Consider the following 20,254-nt stretch of genomic DNA (forward strand, 5'->3'; position numbering starts at 1 on the left):
GGAAAAACTATTGGCCCACTCACTTTTTCACTGGCCCGCCCAAAATACAATTTCTGCCTACGCCACTGAAACAAAAGGTGCTGTAAATATACTACAAGGATCACAACAGTTATCTAAATAATATATATTTCTATAAATTAACAGTAATTTGTTCAGATACTTCACTATGCCATGCTTTTAAGATAAGAACAGGATTTCAAAGCTGACACGCACCTGGTTAGAAACGACCTCACACACTCGCTCTATATGGCCCTCTGTTGCCACCATGCGGCCTCTTTACGATCTGCAAGAATACATTGACGACCAGAGAAATAAGTTCTGGAAATATTACATAAAAAAAAAAAAATGATAGTCTGTTCAAGTTAATAATAATAATAAATAGTAATGATCGATTCGTTATTTTCTTAATATAATTAAGTCTGTTATTTATTATTCTTATGATCTTTAAAACACTTGTACATCTTTGAAATTAATTTTGTTGTAATATGTAAATTGTAACTATGTATGATTATTTTTATTTTATTTTACTTAAAGCAGGCAAACATTGCTCAACATGAGCTCTTTCAATAGTGTTTAAACAGCATCACAGGAAAAATACATAAAGTTCCAGACAAAGAATAGCAACCTTTTAAGTCACCATGAAAACAAAATTGACAATTCTTAATATTTATGGAATATTGCAGTGTTTTATTCACTTCTCTGATGACCGGTTTACTTGTGCTGGGGCGGGACAACCTGTCACTCACATGACATCACGGCAATAGCAACCACAACCATCCAATCAATTCCCAACGGACAAAATCAAGTCCCGCCCTACATTTTTTTCTTGTTTAATAAGCCGTTTCACTCAGCTATGTTACTATCACATTTCCGTTTCATGAACACAAAGAAATCCAAACGCAATATTTTTGTTTAGCATTTACTGAATGACCATACTTCAATTTGTGTTATTTAAGCTTTAATGACTTCACAAGTGTTGTAAAAATGTGAGGGAAAAGTGGATGCAAATGAGTTTGCATGATTACATTTTGTCTGTAAACAGAATAACTGCTGATTACATCACTTTAGAACATCAAAAGCCAAACAAATCATTCTTAACTTTCTCTTGACAAATGCAACAGTACAAAGTGACAAAATGCACAGGCTTACAGACATCCTAAAAACTATTTATTGAGCGATCACAAAACAAAATAATGCAGGAGACACAAATTAAAGCACACTGCAAAACAAATAAGTTTTACATTTGCTTAGTTATATACAAAGTCAGCAACAGATCCATTGATTTTTATGTGTGGATAGTCACACACAAAGAAGAGAAGACACTATCCTGTATAAAGGCTGCACAGAGATAATCACACGAGGAAACAAGCTTTGCCCACAGATCTGCTGCTTTGAGTGAGCAGAACCGACAGCACACATCATGTCTGTCTGAATGAATGAATGCACAGAGGAAGAGAGAGATGTGTACGGTGAAAGCCTGACCTCCGTTCATTTCCATCACAAGACTGCAGGAATGACTCGGCAATCATTAATATTTACTTTAGGAATTAAAAAGCGATTAAAAACAAAATGTCTCATTTCTGGGCGCTCATGTGAGACAGCTGATTTGAAAGCCCTGTATAAACAGATTCAACTTCATTCAATCTTGAACAATCAGATCAGAAATGTCCATTCTGACTCAGTCCTGCCTATACTGTAAAAGCCCCCCAAAACACACGAGAAAATAACACTTTGTTAGTGCACATCATTTGAATTATTCCTCTGAGAACAATCTCCAAAAATCATTACAGCTTATCTGGGCAAAGATACATGTGTGTTTTTTTAATAAGTGTATTCACCAACTAGTATTTGGATGAGCAATATTTGTATTTAATGCTAAAGGTTCAGCAATCCATGCACATATCAGGCATTTTTATGGCAGCACAACTAAAGCTTTCTTCTCAGTTAAATCCTAGATTTTTTGGGCAGATTCATCAATTATAAATAAACAAATGTCTTAAAGATATAATCTGAGTGTCAACAGAAGATACAAAGAAATCTTAAGGCCTGCTTCATAAAACAATGCATGCATATGTTACAGCTATGGAAACTTCTACCACAGAAATAACATAAAAAAAGGTGATTAAAACGTTTTTCAGTTTATATCTTGCAATTCAGACTTTATAACCTGCAACTATGCGTTTATGTCTCACAATTTATAAAAAATAAAAATAAAAAAAGTCAGCATTGCAGGATATAAACTCGCAATTGCGAGAAAAAAAGTCCGAATTGTGAGATAAAAGGTTGCAATTACCTTATTTATTTTTATCCTGTGAAAACCAGCTTGGATTCACAGCTCTCTGAACGTTGCCTGTGGCTCATGACACCTCTGAGGTAGATTAGAGACGCAAGAACAGTCTGAAAGCTACAGCAGAAAGTCTTCATCTCAGTCTTCAAGCAACGTGTTGGCGGAAAATTACTCCACTGAATCACGCAGCTAATAGTCAGGGAGTCACTATTAAGTCATAAATAATAACATTTTATAGCAGAAGACAACGGCAATGTTGTTTTAGCTGCTATAAAACTAATATTCAGAAGACAGGAAGAATTCGCAACCTTTAGGGCTTGATAAAAGAAAAAAGAAAAGATCAACAACAAAACTGGCATCTTAGTTAACCAGTTATGGGTATTTACTGTAGCAATCAGATAATGATAATGATTGGGGTCCTAACATGTATATATGCATAGACAATGGCTATTTAATGAATATGAGTAATTAAATTATTAATACAATAATTATTAATAATGGCACCTACATGGAGTTTAGACTAGCTGTTTGTGGTTATATAGCACTATATCCTTTCTGGGCAGTAATAAATGTAAGTATTTGCAGAAGGCACTTAACTTAATGCTCACTAATTAATGTAAATGCCAAGATGACAATCAGCGATACACAGTCCACACTTTATCCCATTAGAAGACAGTTTTCAGAATTGAGATGTTTCACACTCAAGGCTACAGTATGTGAAGCTTGTCCATGAGCTGTAGGTCATGAATATTAATGAGCTGGGTTTTGTTATTGTAATGAGTCTCAAATAGGAAAAGATTTAGACAGAGCCATAGACACGATCTGAAATGTGAGGAGAGAGACATTATAAAACTTGAATATTAAATATGTGATAATCAGCTGGAAGAACTCCTTGAATTTCTGAAATGCAAATATAAAAGATGATTATTTCCCAAAATAATAGTTGCACATGGATTTAAGGTAAACCATCAACTGAAAGTACACTACCGTTAAAAAATGAGGGGTCTGGAAGAAAAGGTTGGTTATGCTCAAGGCTGCATTTATATGATTTTGATTATGATTTGATCAAAATTACAATAAAAACAGTAATATTGTGAAATAATATTACATTTTTGCTTTTTATTTGACAGTATTTTAAAATGTAATTTATTCCTGTGATGCAAAGCTGAATTTTCAGCATCATTACTCCAGTCTTCAGTGTCACATGATCCTTCAGAAATCATTCTAATATGCTGATTTACTGCTCAAGAAACATTTCTTAGTATTACGAATGTTGAAAATAGTTTTGCTGCTTAATATTTTTGTGGAAACTGTGATACATTTTATTTCAGGACTTTTTGATGAATAGAAAGTTCAAAAGAACACCATTAATTTGAAACAAATCTTCAGCAACATAAATTTGATTCATTTAAAGTGTCCTTGCTGAATAAAATGATTAATTCCTTTAAAAAAATCTTCCTGACCCCAAACTTTTGAATGGTAGTGTACATTTAAAATGCATTGAAGCTACTAACTTCTAAAATGTCCATTCGAACCACCGTTTGACTTCACTTGGGGGAGTAAAATGCTTTAGCGCTATAAACTATACAAAATAATGCACGCAGCTCTCTAAACTTATTTCACAGGGAAAGGGGGCAGATTCCGAAGCGGATCTAAGCTATATCGTTTATATAAGTTTAGGCCAAAGTAAAGTAAAATCCATTCAGCCAACAAAACAGGCCGCATGGTAGCAAATCAAGAGTTGAGTGGAGTCTGAGGCCCACGGGTGAGGACGTGTTACTGACAGTCTGTGTAATAGAGAATGAATGAGACGGCAGCTACTGGACAGACAGAAGAGGAGCTGGGCTGAGCCGGGAGCTGGGGTTATGGGTAGGACGGGGATTGATCTCAACTTCTCCGAGATTTTGAATGCTGGATCAACCACTGCAATGTGATATCTGGAGAGAGGAAGAGATGAACAATTATGACAATTTTGTAATATCTTCTGATGCACTTCACATCCTCTAAAGTATTCATAGATATCTTACAAAAAATGTTTTATATAAGTTGTCTCAAATGACACACTATACACTTATACTTATACACTATGCTCTCAACCATGTAGTGTGTGAATTTTATAAGGTTATTTGGTCATTCAATATCCGAGTCTGATAGCCCCTCCCCTCACCGTTTTTTCCCGGTTTATTAAGTTTATTAACATCATCCGAGTATTTGAACACTACTCACTATTTGTGCATAGAATAGTGCACAAGTACTCAAATTGGGACGTACCTTCAGTATTACAAATATTTTCTTGCTCAGAGTAGTTTTGTGTGTGTGTCATATTTTGGGAACGGCTGCTTCACAGGAAAACACATGGTCTTTTCTTTGCCAATTAGCTATTTGTAAAGCCAATAAAAACAGTGACTAATGTGGTATAATGAATGCAAATGGATGGCTTTTCAGATTAGCGGATATGATGATGTAATCACCACCACCACAACTGTACTGCGCAACAACAAAAAAATCTAACTAAAAGGAACAAAACAGCTCTTAATCGCTCAAATGTGAATGAGTCACAGTAAGGTGGTTTATGAGTCATTTGATTCAGTATTGTAAATACAATTGAACTCCACAAAACCTTTCTTCTTTTTTTTCCAGTTCTGAACACACATAATGTTCTTTGTGCCTTTCTCACCCTCACCTTTTCAAGGAATTGGGTTATTCCAAATTAACCCAGTAAAGCCGCACATACAGTACGAAATAATAGTCAGAAAAATCTAATTTTTAATGGAAGTTTATTGAACCTTTGGACAAAATCTAAAAAGAAAATTGTTGTCACAATTTTACATTTGCAGGTGTATAAAATGCAGTAACTCTCACCTATATTGTCTTTCTCTTTGCATGAAATGGAGTAGCAGCAGATCTCTCTGTCTTGAATCGCAGACAGGTTCCTGCAGAAAAGGAAACATCATTTGCCATTTTTAGCATCACATGAACTTTTTCTAAAGGTATATTGTCACCCGACTGTGTAAATGTCACAAAATCCCAGAAAACCCCCCACACAAAAAATCTTCCAATGTGGTCATGTTTAGTGCTAGCAGGAGTACATTTGGACTTAAAATAACCAAAAAAAGAAGTCTAAAAAGAGGAAGGCGACGCAGTGTTATTAATGTAAAAAATTCTATTAAATTCTTCTATTAAAATCAAAAGCATCCAGAGATCATATGATATGATTGTGCAACAGTGCCTACCCCCTTTTTCAGTGGTGTTGGTTCCCAAGGTATTTTTTCCATTCATTTTTCCCATAGGGATTTTAAAACAGTCACGAACGAAGCCAATCAGCTACAAGTGAATCCCAACACTACAAACATTGATTTGAAGCAAAAAGGTTTTTGAAAATCAGAGTTTTTTGAAAAGCTACACTGTGTAATATTTTAAGTTGATTTTTAGCAAAAAACACATTATTTCAAAATTATACGTTCTCATTAATGTGTAATCACTTCAACCAACTAATTAAGTATTCTCGTAAGTGTATAATCTGCCATTTAGAATACATACGTTGCGCCTCCATCTTGAAAATACATTAGACAAAGAGGGACATACAAGCTTCGCCTTTCGCGTTTTTACATGCAGTGGCACCGTGACGAATGCGAGAGGGAGATTTGCTCGCGTTTGCCGGCAGATTTGAAATAATACGGTCGGCCACCGTAGGAGTTAAAACGCCTTCGGAATGGGAGGAGCTAGAAAGTAATATTCAGTTGGTAGTCATATACAATTTCACCGCTAGATGGGAGTAAATCCTACACAGTGTAGCTTTAATGGCTTTAGTGAGGGAAAGAACCACAATCCCATGAACATCATAATTGAATTAAAAATACAAACATTTCAGTATTTTGAGAGCATAGAGAGATCGACTCGATTGCATCATTCGCAGTGCTTCATGGGAGTGGGCGGAGCTGAAGAGGTATTTAGGTTGCTATTTTCGACCTTGATTGGTGTAATTTCCTGTACAGCATCATGGGTAATGTAGTTTTTCCACCAGGAATTCCGCTGTTAAGCTGAAATAAAGTGGGCTGACGTCTTCACTAAAAGCAAATTCCATCAATTAACAACCTCGTCACTCACTGTAGGTCTGTCTTTAAAGGCTTATATCATTGTTCAAAATCAATTTCCCGATGGAGAAAATGAATGGAGTTTTTACTTCCAGTACACGATCGTTGCGCAACATATGAGTCTGTATAAAGCAGGAAACACTAAATGAATCTCTCACTCTCATGACCCAAAATGTATCAGTCAAGGAAAAGCGTGAAGAAAGATCAAATAATAATAAAAAAAATAAAAAAGATCTTACATCTTTTCGATGAGTTGTTTCTCGTCTAGTGCAATAGAGATGTCTCTTTTGTTGCCAAGGACAAGTACCTGTGAAGCATAAAGTAACAATAAATCACCCACAACGCACTTCTTAAACGGTCTTTAGATTTAAACTGCATGTTTCGCATTGGCAGTTTTGCTTTCAGTGCTTAAAGATTTATGTATTTGGGTGTTGGTCCTAACATCAGATTGTGTGCTAAAGCTATCTTTTTAAATGGGTGGCTTTAGCAAATAGTAGCCGTCCCATCACTCCCTACAGACAGATAATCAATGAGCGAACTGTTTCCTCTGTGCTGATTTCTCTGCCATAGATAAGACCAGTGAGGACATCTCGGACCACAGGAGCTGACGGTACAGATGCTTAGTCATGCTCCTTAAATACCACACAGCAGCAATGGAAAGATCTGGACAAGGTGTGGTGCGATGGCTAGGCTTGAGCTCCTGGCGTTTTGGTAAATCCAGCAATCATAAAACAGCAGGAAGTATTAAAAACACAGACAGTCTTCCATTAACACCACAGGGGAAATGATCAGCAACAATAATAAAACAGAATTTCTCTTACAGGAATGCCTTGCAGTTGTGGTTTGTCTAACAAGTTGTGTAGCTCGTTTCTGGAGGCCTCCACCTTTTCACGATCTGCAGCATCCACCATGTACCTGAAAACACCAACAGTTCTTTATGGAGCCTTGATAATAAACAGTAATGTAAACACTAACGCTTTATATAAGGGATAATATACAGTTAGCCAGTCATTATTGCTCAATAAATCTTGACTGGGTGATCAGGACAAAGCACAGCCGTCCCAATGGCCGGTTGACTGTACATTATCACACTTATTCCACAGCTACTTAACAAATAAATAACTTAATGGACATGAAATGTTTCTTGAGCAGCAAATCAGCCAATTAGAATGCTTTCTGAAGGGTCATGTGACACTGAAGACTGGAGTTAGACTGTAAATGTACCAATATTAGCCAACTAACTAATTTCCAATATATCGAAACAGAAAACATTTTGTAATATTATTTCACAATATGAGTTTTTACTGTATTTTTGATCAAATAAATACAATCTTGGTGAGTATAACAGACTTTTCAAAAACATGATTCAAAAATGTTTGCAGAGTAGTGTATATTTATTAATAATCTTCAATTTTAGTAACCATTTTCTATAGACTGACCAGCAAAAAATATTTAGTTAAAATATAACATGTCTAATTTTAAGTTCTCTCTCATCTAGCTCCTAGATACAATTTAGTGATACTAGAAACTGCTCAATGCCACTGACCAATCAGAACCAAGTATCGCAGAGGGTAGTGGAATAAACCATTTTGAAAGTGTCAGCAGATTATACTCACACTATGGCGTTGACGCCCCGACAGTATCGCTCCCACATGCTCCTGAACCGCGGCTGCCCGCCTATATCCCAAATCTACATGAGAACAACACATTTTTGCTACAGGGTTGGACATGATTGCAGGCATTGGTGATGTAATGTCATGTGACTATATAATTGAATATAATGTGTATGAAAGAGTGTAAAACTGGATTCAACAAAACCACCCTTGATAATTAGCGCAGATGAGACTAACCTTTATGGTTACGTTGCCTTTGGTGACTTTCCTCATGTTGAAGCCGACTGTAGGGATCATGTCTTCATTGAACTGACCCGACTAATGGAAAAGAAACATGTAGATCATTACAATTAAACGGATAAAACAAATCTACATGTGAAGGGATGCAAAGGTTTACAAAATGACAATCTAAACGTCTGACATTTCACAAAATAACAACACGCACAAGAGGCAAGAGGAAGTCAACATTACAATTCAGCAACTCATAGGTATTTTTAGGAACCGTAATGGGAATTTTTGGTATCACAGGCCAGAGAGTGTCATGTCACATGATTTAGTAAATTGAGCAAAAGAGGAGCAAAATGACTTGATTCATTATTTTAAAATAAGTTCTAAACAGATCTCTTTTGGGTGAAAAGGGAAAAGCAAGATCTTTCCTTTAAAAATATGATCATAACTATTCATGGAGCGAGATATTAAATATAGAAATCTAAAAGAGCTTAGCTAACTTGAAGGTCATATTACAAAACACTTAAGTGGTGCAATTATGCAAATTGAAACTTAATTGGTTCACATTTATGAGTGCAGAAATACTGACAGAATTGTTAAGCAAGGTACAAATACAGAACGAAAAAAAAAATAATGGGTTAAATTAATAACCCATAAATCATTCTCTGAAACTAGAAAGACACCTGCGAGTGCAAGATGTTGAAAACGGAAGAGATGTTTCTCTTTTCCTCTTTGAATTCAGAGCATCATGTGGAGTTGTGAAAGTGAGGTGACCTTAGAAACCCTGGCTTTTGTAAACTCATTGTGCTGCATTGCAGAAACCGGTGAATCTGTTTAAATGAGATGCAATGCTCCACTTGCATTCAAATAAAACATTATTGTGACATTATTAGGGTCACAAACTTACAACAGAGATGGTAAACCCATTCAAAACCACAAGGAGCTTCCAGAAAGGGAGGACTGTTTTCAGCAGTGATTGATCACATAATTATCTATGAAGGAAATCAAAAAGACATTGGCCACCGACGTCAACATGGAGGCAAAGCCATAATTCCTCATTTACATGTCTCACTTTGTGGTAGGTATATTACATTATTTGTGAATTTGGTTACAGACGATTTAAACCATTGGAATCTCATCCACCCTTAAAGTCGAAACAATCTTCAAACCTGGAGAAACTAGAATTCAAATTTCATATTTCATATTTCATGTACAATCTAAAACGTCAAGCAATCCGTGAAAGAAAAATCACACTCATATTCCTAATAGCACATTACTCGTATAAAAAGGTTTTAAAGCATCTGTTCTCCGCCCCCTGTCAGGCTATGACATGACAACAATAACATAAACAGCTCAGTCAGGCATCAGAGTTCAAACTTTGAGGAATTAAACTGGACTTACAGCGATAACGTTGACAAAAGTGGTTTTTCCAGAGTACTGCAGTCCCACCAGCGTCAGCTCCATCTCCTCCTTCCAGAAGAGCGACCTGAACCAGTCCATGATCCGGTGGATGAGAGCCATCATCTCTGCGCTGCTGGATGAGCTCTGTTGGGGAGGATGAGGCAGGGCAGATTCCGTTCCTGCTGGAGGGAATCAGGAGAAAGAGGAAGCTGCTGAGGTGGTCATGTGACAACTACTGACGCACAATAAACGCGTCGCTATCGACACAACAAAACCGGAAATCTTTCAGAATAAAAGTCCGCGAAAACTCGAGTCACGCTGTTATTTAAATAAATATTAGGGACACTTTGAAGTGTTTGCGTAAAAGTAACAAGCAAGAAAACAAACAAATAAACTTTTGGAAAACTTTGGATTTATTTGTTTAAAAACTGAAAAAACAACGTTAATTTATTAACAAAATGTATTTATAAAAAAGAAAGTCATCTTTGTTTTGAATCTTCACCTAAATAATCTAAATAAACAACAACAAAAATGTATTTCTCAAACAAATAAATACATACATATGTTAATTAAATGCCTTGCTTTAAATGTGTAACCATTTTTTCTGTTTGATTTAGTTTCATGCAAATGTATTATTGTATATAAAAACATTAAAAATTAAAAAAAGAATGAATTAATGTCTAAATTAACACGTTATACAGTCGAACATACAACTATTAAGTAAAATAAGTAGCTATAGCCTATATACAAGAGTTAAACATATGCACGTATGTATTGAGACGCTAAAGTCTTCTCCCACGTGAGGACCGTAAACATTGTGAATAAATACAGTAAAAACATGTAAATAAGTAAAAAGAGGTCCGTTGCAGTTCATCGATGTTCCACGCGATGGCGCTAAAAGCTTTATAATAGGGGGATGAGACCTTCTTTCACGTCGTAACAGGACCTCATACTTGTAAATTGTAAATGTAAATTAACATTGTTTACTGAAAACATTTCCACTGTTATGCACGGTTGTCTATTGCGTTAATGTTATTTTGTAACACTATGATTTGTTTATTACAGTCATGATTGTTTGTTTGTTTGTTTGTTTGTTTGTTTGTTTGTTTGTTTGTTTGTTTGTTTGTTTGTTTGTTTGTTATAGAAACGAATCACATTGTTTGCTTTTTTGTTTAGCCTACTTTTGAATCCCTCACCTTATTTTTCTTCTCCTGACCATATGACACAAATCTCATCTCAGCACTTTTGATGAATGTCTACCCGATTTTTAATTTTGTAATTTCATCTGAATATCAACATTTGTGATATTTAGTCAGTTGAAACTGTTTTGAGGTTAATAGATCTAATTTTGTCTATCTGGAAAATAGTGATATATGACATTGTATAAAATATCAAAGTTTTTTTGTGTCTATTTGTTAATGAGGGATTTGTGGACACATTTTTGGAAGATCTTTTTGTGGAGTAAAAGTTAAAGTTTTTATTTTAAAGTAAAAAAGATCAATAATGACCCTTGGGGTAAGATGACACATAAGACCCCAAGTGGCATTTAATAATTATTGTAATTAATGGGGTTCATTTTCAGTATTTTCATAAATTAAAACATCTTCACTTTCATTAAAACCTATAGGTTAGTAGGGTGAAATGGTTAAATTTGCATTCATAGTGTTGCTATTATGACATATCTTCAATTAAAATTGGGGCATTTAAATAGGCCTAAATAAATATTAATATGCCTGTATATAAGTCATAGAATAATTTTCAGATGAATCTCTTTTACTGGTATTCTGCTTTGTCTGTCTTCGCAATTCAATTATCAACTCAATTGTCAAAATAACATTTTAAATGGACACTTTTAAAATATATAAATATTAATAATAATAATCAACCTAAATTACCCTTCTTTTAATATTTGACATTTTGTGCTAGGCTATATTTGAACAAAATTAGCAAATGTTTCTATTTATTTCCTATAATAACATATTGGCTGATGCATCATCATCCTGCACATGCTAAACTTATATATCTAAATATCTTACAATTTAAAGGTAAATCCACATTGTTCTTAAGGGGGGCATCTTCCCCCATCCCACCCCAACCAAATTGACTAAAGATAATATAACAATACTTTATACCTCTAAAAACGTTAACTTATTGATTAATTATATTAACTAATTGTATCACTTACAGTAAATATTACTCATTTATAGACAACACATAATACTAGTATTGTTGTCCTGCCATGACTGTGCTGGATGTGTGGCATGTGTGGCTCTACATGTGAGGCCCGGTGTGAGTATCACTCCGCTGCCTGTTCACATCCCAGCGGGCGGAGGAGCCTGGAGCAGGGAAACTGCACTGGATCGAGCTCGAGCACACAGCCAGACACGCGGGAAGACTTAGCCTATTTCAACAGATAACGAGCATTAGGAAAGGACGTGGTTCGTCTAAGTATGTAAATCGCCTGCAAAGACAAATAATAATAATAAACGATTATGTACTTTGCTAATTTAGTTTGAGTTATAGTCCTCTAATCTAGTAGAAAAAGTGCCTCAGAAATGTTATCGACAAATTCATGGACTTTAGTTAGGAGGCTGGAATATTTGTAACCTGACTCAGTCTTATCATATTGTGTGTCTAAAGGATTTGCATAGACAGAGCAAGTTTATGGGTTATGTAAGTGTTATATAAAGACGAACTGTGATGATGGGAAAAACAGCGAGGTTGTTTTCCCAAGCTAAACATGTTCAAGCTCTCCAACACAGACTCAGACACATGGTTTCCACAGGAAAAAAAAAAAACTTTATTAATACTTTTTCTTTACTGTATGTCAACAATACTTTAGACAAAATATATACATCAAACAACCTTTTCTTAGGTCCCAAAATAAAAAGTAAGTACCTCTTCCTATACAAAACTAATATATTGTTTTAAACATTACATTCACTTTCTTTTGCTTCTATGTAGAATCCAAGATTAAAAATGTAGATATCCGCCATCATGTTTACTGCTTTAAACAGGTAAAGGCAACAGCATGAACAAAGATCTGTCCTAATTTGACCAGAAATGAACACAGGTCCAAAAAGCTGTACACAATCTCATGGCATACAGCGCTCGGCTGTCTAAAACTCGCCAACGTAAATGTGTGGGTCACGTATCAAAAATACAGATGTACAAGTAGCATAAACAAAATAATTACAGGACGCAGTTACCTCACAACAACTTCACCTACGTGCACGAATGAATGACAAACTCAAAAGCTACAGCGGAGCCATGGTTACATCACTCCCGTATTTACACGAGCATCACGTCTCGGGAGCCGATGGCGTCCTCGTTTATGCAAGGAGATGGGAAACGTGCACGCGCCTGTGCTCCTCTCAACCAAAGCAAAGACATTTATTTGGTAGCATTCTAGTCTAAAAGGACGGTTCTTATCGGTTAAAGCGGTCACAGAAGCAGAAGTGAGTGGAGCTTCCTGATCAAGCGTCCACGGCACAGAGAAATGTCCAAAAAAAGCAGCATCTACAGGGGTGATGTTTTATTAAAAAAAATGACTTTTTGTTTACATTCAACAAATGAAAAGGTGCTTGTGCAAAGGGCAAAGTCTTTATGGTTGGGGGACCGTCTGCACGTCACATTCTGGGTTATTGTTTTCGACTTAAACATTCGGCATAAGTGCAGAGTGCAGCCGTTCGCCCGCCCCAGGTCCTATTTCTGGAAGGACAGTGCTCACTGTCCTTGCTTTGACCTTCTTCACAGTGTCTCACAGTGCTTTGCACGGGACCTCCTTTACCCGTCTGTGTCCACGTGGACCGTTCCATGTCTGGGTGTGTGTCTGCTGGCTGTTGAGGGAGCTGATAAGAGTGTGTATGTGTGTGTGTGTGTCTCTGCGGTTGGAGGGAGGCCGTCGTACTTCTGAGAGGAATCAGAACAGCTGTTTGCCGCGCTTGAGGGCGCTTTGAACTTTTGTCTTTGCGCCCTCTTCAACAGAATCCTCTTCGGCAGCTTATTCAGCAGGGAAGTCCACTCTCGAGACCAAAACATTCAGAGAGCGGGCTCTTGGCGGACCCCAGAGCGAGTCCTCAGTCTTTGGTTTCCAGGTTTAACGGGGGAACTTGTTTCAGGGCCTGCAGGAGCGCAGGAGAGTCCATGGAGGTCGGAGGGCTGGCGGGGGAGCCCACTCTTGAGGACATGGCCAAGGATGAAGGGAGTTTTTCCGGAGACATGCCCGCCGGGGAGCCGCTGAGGCCTGGGTACAACACAGGCATGGCACCTGGGTACCAACACTTCTCCAGCATGGGCAGGTATGCTGCGGCCGCACCGGATGGGAAGAGGTAGAAGGGCATGCACATGGGTTGGTGTGGAGAAAAGCTCATGTAGGGGCTGTGGCCGCCCACTATTTCGTGCCCTGACAGAGACTCGTCTTCCGAAGAGTCGGACCTCTGCCGCTTGGCCTGTGGCTCATCCATCTCCTCTTTAATGCTGCCGCCATACTTGAGATCCCCTGTGTCTTTGCCGTAGTAGGCCGACAGCTGGGCCTTCGGGTCACGCTTCTCCAGCTCGCCTCCGTAGCCACTGTCGGTATCCGTATCACTCCCGCTCTGCTCGCTGCAGTGAGGATAAGTCCTTTGAATGACGGGCACGCAGTTTTTAGCGTGGCCCTCCGCTGCTTTGGGCTGCAGGCCTGCCGGTTTCTCCCGGCTTTCTTGGGGTTTGGGAGCGGGCTCGTCCAGACGAGGGCTCGGCGGGCTCTGAATGAACTCGGACGCCACTTTTTGAAGGTGGTCGATTAGGTGAGCGGGCGTCAGGTCGCGCATGGTCTCCTGGTTGGCCAGGAACTGGAGCACCTCCTTGGCGCACAGGTGGAACCCGGAACGGAACATCTCCTCACTGGTTTCTGAGTGCCCATTGCCCTGTTCACCTGCAATAAAACCATAAGGGTTAGGAAGCATGCCAATGCGTTCCTTCACAACAGTCTAGATCATTTGCTGCATTGCACAAGCCTGTCTCAATTTCTCAATTTCTGGGTGAAGAGTTCAGCAGGGCTGCTTCCTGCGACACGGTCACACATTGCATTATCGCAAACTCACCGATTTGCATTCCGTTCTGCAAGGAAATGATCTTCTGTTGCTGCTGCTCCAGCAGGTTGTTAAGAGCTTTCACATGCTTGAGCGTGAGCTCCAACACAACAGCCTTCTCCAAGTGTCCCAGAGTCTAAAACAGGAAAAACCCAGATAAGCATGTTGATCTTTCTTATGTAACCCTCTCCGCAGCGGTTCAGAGAGGACAAACCTGCGTCGAGCAGGAATGAAGACACTCCTCTCCGCTCCCCAGTGCATGCACATGTGCGTGCAAGTAATAATCAAATACTTCAAAAGACAAACACGCCTTGTTGGCGTATGAATAATGAACTAACGCCAGCTTCACGATATGTTGTGCCAAAAGTTTACAAGTTGTATATATTAAAAATGTACATCAAGAACATTATAGGAGGGTGACTAATCCAAAAGCAGGACAAACATGATTTATTCATGATCAACAAGCAGGTGGCGCTTTACACTACAACATTGTGAGGTGAACCCATCCACTCCCATATTACTTACAGTGAGTTTAAGGTGTTCGGGCAGCAAATCCTTCAACTGCGCGATGCATTCGTTTATTCGGTCCCTCCTTTTCTTCTCGATCAATCGATGAGGCAATTTGTACGTATCCTAGGGGTCAGGAGTTAAACATTTCTATTAATTTCCATGCGTAAAAAAAACTAAAAAAAACTAAAAGAAAATAAAATAAAAAATTGTGCAGTTTAAATGTCGTTCAGAACACTAAAATGCATTTATACAAAGTTGGCAAGTAAAAGTGTGCGCAAATATATTTGTGCGTAACCGCGAGTAATTGCGCGTTTCGTACCTTACTGTCCTCACTGCGCTTCATTCCCCGCCGGGGTTTACACATAAACATCGGAAAGTCCATTCTATAAAATAAGACAAAATAAAATACAGTCAATAAAAGATCAATCTCTCAAGAAAGCGTTCAGAAACACGAATAAGCAGCGTCTGGAAGACTGACTTACCTTTCCATGTCAGAGATATCCATTCCGTGTTTGGCCATACATGGTGGAGGCTGAGCACTGGTAATCCTCTCCATTTCACCCTATCAATATGTCTTAGTGGTGTAAGAATAGGGTTGATTAAAAATATTATGTGTATATATCAAAACAAAAACCAGATCCTTTACTCTCTCGTCAAAGTCCACAAGTATTTCCCTCGAATAGTTTCGTTCCAGATATGGTCCCTCAAAAGTAGGACGCAAAACTGCTGTTGTTGTGAGGTGGAGATGCAGGAGGCGTTTGTCGGCTTCGCTGCTGGTTAAATGAGTGTATGTGGGTGGGTTTGAAGTACGTGTTAAATAAACCCTGTGACTGCAGACACGTCTCGAGCTCGAGTCACATGAGCCTCACGTGTGTGACGGCGCTTTCAGAGCTCAACCCATTTACAGCAGACCGTCCGCCCTCCCGTGTCCCGTGTCCCACCATGCTGCTGCGCGCGCTCTCTCTCTCTCTCTCTCTCTCTCTCTCTCTCTCTATCTCTCTCTCTCTCTCTCTCTCTCTCTCTCTCTCTCTCTCTCTCTCCGTGCACAATAACAGCTCGTGTCAGGGACGTGTTTTTATGAGCGCCTTATCCTGGATTGACTTCAAAGCATGATATACTATACAAAGATTATATAAAGTGGGTTAGAGTGTTTTATCAAGCCTTAAAAAAGGCGCGTGTTTTTCACAATTCAGAAACAAATCAGATTACATTTAGATCATATATATATATATATATATATATATATATATATATATATATATATATATATACTATGTATTTCATGTATATTAGTGCTGTCAAATCATTTAAAAATCATTTAAAATTAATTGGTCTACTAAAAGATGGTGTTTATATAATAAATATAAAATATGTATATATATATACACACACATATATAGCTAATATACATACATATATAATATACATTGTATATATATTCTTTAATGTTTAAAACATTTTCTTTAAAAAAATATAAAACATTTTATATATAAAAAATTTAAAAGAAAGTGCATATGTATATAATTTGTATACTATAAATAACACATTCCATGAAGTGCAACCATATATATATATATATGCTATATGCGTGTTATTTACAAATCCCTCTCGAGCGCTGTGTTTGCATACAGGATTATATTGCTTTACAAAGAGGCAGCACATATTCAGTTTCACACACGCATATGGGCCTGAACGTGAGCGTGCAGCAGAAGCTTCTAGAGAGAAACGGATGTCATATGAATAATGTACATAGCACCTGTTGCTCCATCAATATAATGCTAGCATTCATTATCAGAATTCCCCTGGCATGATGCTGGCACATGAGCGAGCACGGCTCAGTTGTCATGGTTACACAATAGTAACAGATGCGCGGGAACTAACGCGCCGTTTTTTCGCACCGGGACCATTTGGCGCTCCACGTGCAGCTGCTCATGTCTCTCTCGTGCTGCGGCTCGGTTTGTTGTGGCCGGTTGTACTCGGCGGCGGTCACGTTGAACTCCTCATGGCGGCGCAGGGAAAGGGCGGAGGCGGAGAAACGTTTCAATCCCTGGGACTGACGTCACCCGTTTATTTTAGTGCAGGGCAGCTCGAGGCGAGCTCATCCCAGCCAGGCGCTCGCGCGCGCGCGCTGATGAAAACGATGCTCTCACGCGCTGTTTTAATTGTAAATAACGCGCAGAATGTCTTTCATGAATATGGGAATATTTGGTCTAAAAGTCTTTGAAATGGTGGTACAATAACTGAGGCGTGGAAGTCCTCGTAAAATACAGTAAATAATTAGGTAGCATTTACATTACTGAGTTCATACATATTACATGCTGCTATGTTGTTTTCTCTCACGAAAATAGATCAATGTTTATTCATTTGAAATGCATGGTTTATTTTATTTGGGCTATAAGAATTGAATAATTGTATTATTTAAATGAGCGCATGTAATATTATTCAAGAAAAGTGACCCTCTCATTTCTGTATATTAAAATAATTGCTAGTAAATTTCACAATTGCAAGGAACACATTGCATTAACTGAAATTTTGAAGTACAAAAACTGAAATGGTATCAGTTTCTGCTCCAATAGCTAATCTTTAGGTTTTAGAACTGCTGGTAGCTTTATAGAGATTTTGAGTCTGTTCATAAAATCCAGATAATAATTCAAATCCTAATAGAACTGGTGTAAAATGGGGGAGTTTGTTGCTTTTTGATGTGGCGGAGTGCAGCAACAGGATGACACATCATCATCAGAGGACAGAAGCAGTGCATGAGACTCTTCCTTCAGTGAATTCATAAATGCATTGCCTATTTTGGTCGCACATGAAATGGAATGACAAAAACAGATTTGGGATGCGTCCTTGAGGCTTGGGGTGTAATAAAGCCTGGCAACACTTTAGTGCTCATGTGACAGTGTAATTAGATACTGAATAATGTTTCAAGTTTTAAGTGGTTAAGCTTTCAAAGTCCCTTATATTAATTGCTTTTATTACATAACAAGTGGAACAAGAATTTTAATAGATCATGTGATAACTGAACTGTTTGCTTGGTTTAGTCTTAAACAGCCTGCTGTCCCAATGCCAATCAGTTTCATGTTAAGTGTCTTTCTTGTGGGTTGTGTCCTTTGTTTAAGGAAAGTCCCCTTATTTAACCACAAATATGTTGCAATTAGGACCGTTATTTGATTTGAGATGGAATGCTGTATAGACGTCATTTCGCTAACACTTTACATTAGTGTCCATTATATACAAGCACTTAAAAAAGAACTATTTACACATCATATTTAGACATAGAAGATTAATACATTAGTGTTACTCAGCATCACATTTTTGACTTGTCAAAAAAAAATCTATTTCAGTTTTTGTGGAATGTGTGCATGAAATTTTGGTAACACTTTATTTTAAGGAGACTTAGTTACACGTTACTACATGATAACAGTAAATTATGCATAATTACAAGTAACAAACCCTAACTGTAACTCTACAGTAAGTTCATTAATATTTCTCTGTAATATTACAGTGTAACAATGTCACCTCAAAATAAAGTGTAACCTAAATTTCCATTATGATTGTGACATTAACGGGTCAATTTGCCCTGTAAATTTCATAGTTAAGGGCAGGTGCTCAAATCCTAAATAAAAATATATGCATTTTGTGATCATTTTATCAAAATGGGTATTTACATTTATGCATTTGACAGACTTTTATTCACCTTTATTAAGACGGACAGGCTTACATTCGCTGCGTTGAAGGTGTACATTTTTATCTTTTCATGCATGTGAATTTTGCTGGGAGTCGAACCCATGATCTTGTCGTTTACAGTTGTAAAAAAATATATTTTAAATACTGTCTATACAGTAATATTTTAATTTGTGAAAAAATATTGTTCAAAAAACACTTAAATAGTTGACTTTTTTGTAATATGTGAGAATTATCTGTTTCTATGTGATATGATATTTTTCCAAATGAGTCAGTTTGACACAAAAGGGATAACCTTTTTTTTTTCCTCTATGTAAATGTTTCTTTATTAATTGTTCTCTATAAATAGGACACCATAATATTTGAACAAAACATCAGGAACATACAGTACCACTCTCAGAACATTGAGAAATGACTGATAGATCATCGTGCTCGCACACCTCGAGGCTTTCACCGTGTCCCGAGGCTCACTGTTGGAATAGCTCGCATATTAACTTTATAATAAGTTTAATATAAGCCCAGAAGGAAACCCACCCATATTAAAGCTTCTTGAGTTTCCTATTTCTTACTAAACTGATGGTTTCAAGTCATATTTTCCTCCCTCTGCTTTTATTTCACAAATGTCACTCAACTCGTGGAAGGTTTCAGTCTGATTCTGCACTTTGCACAGGGGGATTTTAGAGCAATAATTTTGACGACGCTGACAAGTGTCAATAATTAAGCATCTAAAGGGCCTGTCTGACACTTCAGTCACACATTTGCTCTTTTTACGGACAACAGCAAGGTTATACCTCAGTGTTTTACCCTGAAATCGATCTGGGGCTCTCCGAGTCTGAGCTTGGTAACAGGCTGCACTGCACTGTCTGCGTTTCAGCAGTGTGTGGAAAACAGCTTTTTCACCTCTTTTGCAGATCAACATGAGAGGTCACAGAAAGTGCATTTCCTTAGAGGAGCTTGGGCCGCCGGATCCAATAAAGCTTTGAATTCTTAATAAGCTCGACTTCCTTTCCACTGACTGTGGTGAATAAAATGTCACGTCATGAGAAGCCAGTAAAATGATGCAGTCATCAATCTTCGCTCTTAAGTTTTGCACTTAACTCACCACTGAAATTAACACATTTGTGTGCGAGTACTTAATATTGTGCAAGATGGCAGCTCATTGATTCCACGTTTTCCATGTTGGTGGTCAAAAGACATTCATTTAAAAAAACAAACAAACACACGCACGCACACACACACACAAAAGAAATACAAAAACTATATTTCAATTCTGGTCCTTTGAACAAGAAGTACATATTTTATTAAATAGCACTAAATTCATTTCTATATATTAAATCAGTAGTAGGCTTATTTTTCAGTAAT

The 20,254-nt window shown here is 37.6% G+C and overlaps 2 protein-coding genes across 2 annotated transcripts; both read right to left on the reverse strand.

Annotated features, from left to right (window-relative positions):
* Positions 1-1,150: 1,150 nt before the first annotated feature.
* arl8bb (ADP-ribosylation factor-like 8Bb) lies at positions 1,151-9,899 on the reverse strand. Its single transcript, XM_081357788.1, has 7 exons — positions 9,624-9,899; positions 8,232-8,312; positions 7,998-8,071; positions 7,203-7,296; positions 6,621-6,688; positions 5,150-5,220; positions 1,151-4,224 (listed from the first exon to the last, which is right to left on the reverse strand). The coding sequence occupies exons 1-7, from the start codon at positions 9,744-9,746 to the stop codon at positions 4,175-4,177; spliced, it is 561 nt and encodes a 186-aa protein (XP_081213914.1). The 5' UTR covers positions 9,747-9,899; the 3' UTR covers positions 1,151-4,174.
* Positions 9,900-12,399: 2,500 nt separating this feature from the next.
* bhlhe40 (basic helix-loop-helix family, member e40) lies at positions 12,400-16,083 on the reverse strand. The gene is made up of 5 exons (XM_081358113.1): positions 15,691-16,083; positions 15,528-15,591; positions 15,224-15,331; positions 14,711-14,834; positions 12,400-14,541 (listed from the first exon to the last, which is right to left on the reverse strand). Exons 1-5 carry the CDS (start codon positions 15,762-15,764, stop codon positions 13,703-13,705), a joined length of 1,209 nt encoding a protein of 402 aa, XP_081214239.1. The 5' UTR covers positions 15,765-16,083; the 3' UTR covers positions 12,400-13,702.
* Positions 16,084-20,254: the final 4,171 nt, after the last annotated feature.

This window comes from Scardinius erythrophthalmus (assembly GCF_964197995.2).
Source record: "Scardinius erythrophthalmus genome assembly, chromosome: 25".
NCBI classification, from domain to species: Eukaryota; Metazoa; Chordata; class Actinopteri; order Cypriniformes; family Leuciscidae; genus Scardinius; species Scardinius erythrophthalmus.

Coding starts and splice junctions, on each gene's coding strand:
- bhlhe40 (XM_081358113.1), bottom strand. CDS start 15,764: ATGGAGAGGATTACCAGTGCTCAGCCTCCACCATGTATGGCCAAACAC. Junction 15,332..15,527: donor AGCGCAGTGAGGACAGTAAG/GTACGAAACGCG, acceptor CCTGACCCCTAG/GATACGTACAAATTGCCTCA. Junction 14,835..15,223: donor CCGAACACCTTAAACTCACT/GTAAGTAATATG, acceptor TTCCTGTTTTAG/ACTCTGGGACACTTGGAGAA.
- arl8bb (XM_081357788.1), bottom strand. CDS start 9,746: ATGATGGCTCTCATCCACCGGATCATGGACTGGTTCAGGTCGCTCTTC. Junction 8,313..9,623: donor CTTTTGTCAACGTTATCGCT/GTAAGTCCAGTT, acceptor CTTTTCCATTAG/TCGGGTCAGTTCAATGAAGA. Junction 6,689..7,202: donor CACAACTGCAAGGCATTCCT/GTAAGAGAAATT, acceptor TATGCTTCACAG/GTACTTGTCCTTGGCAACAA.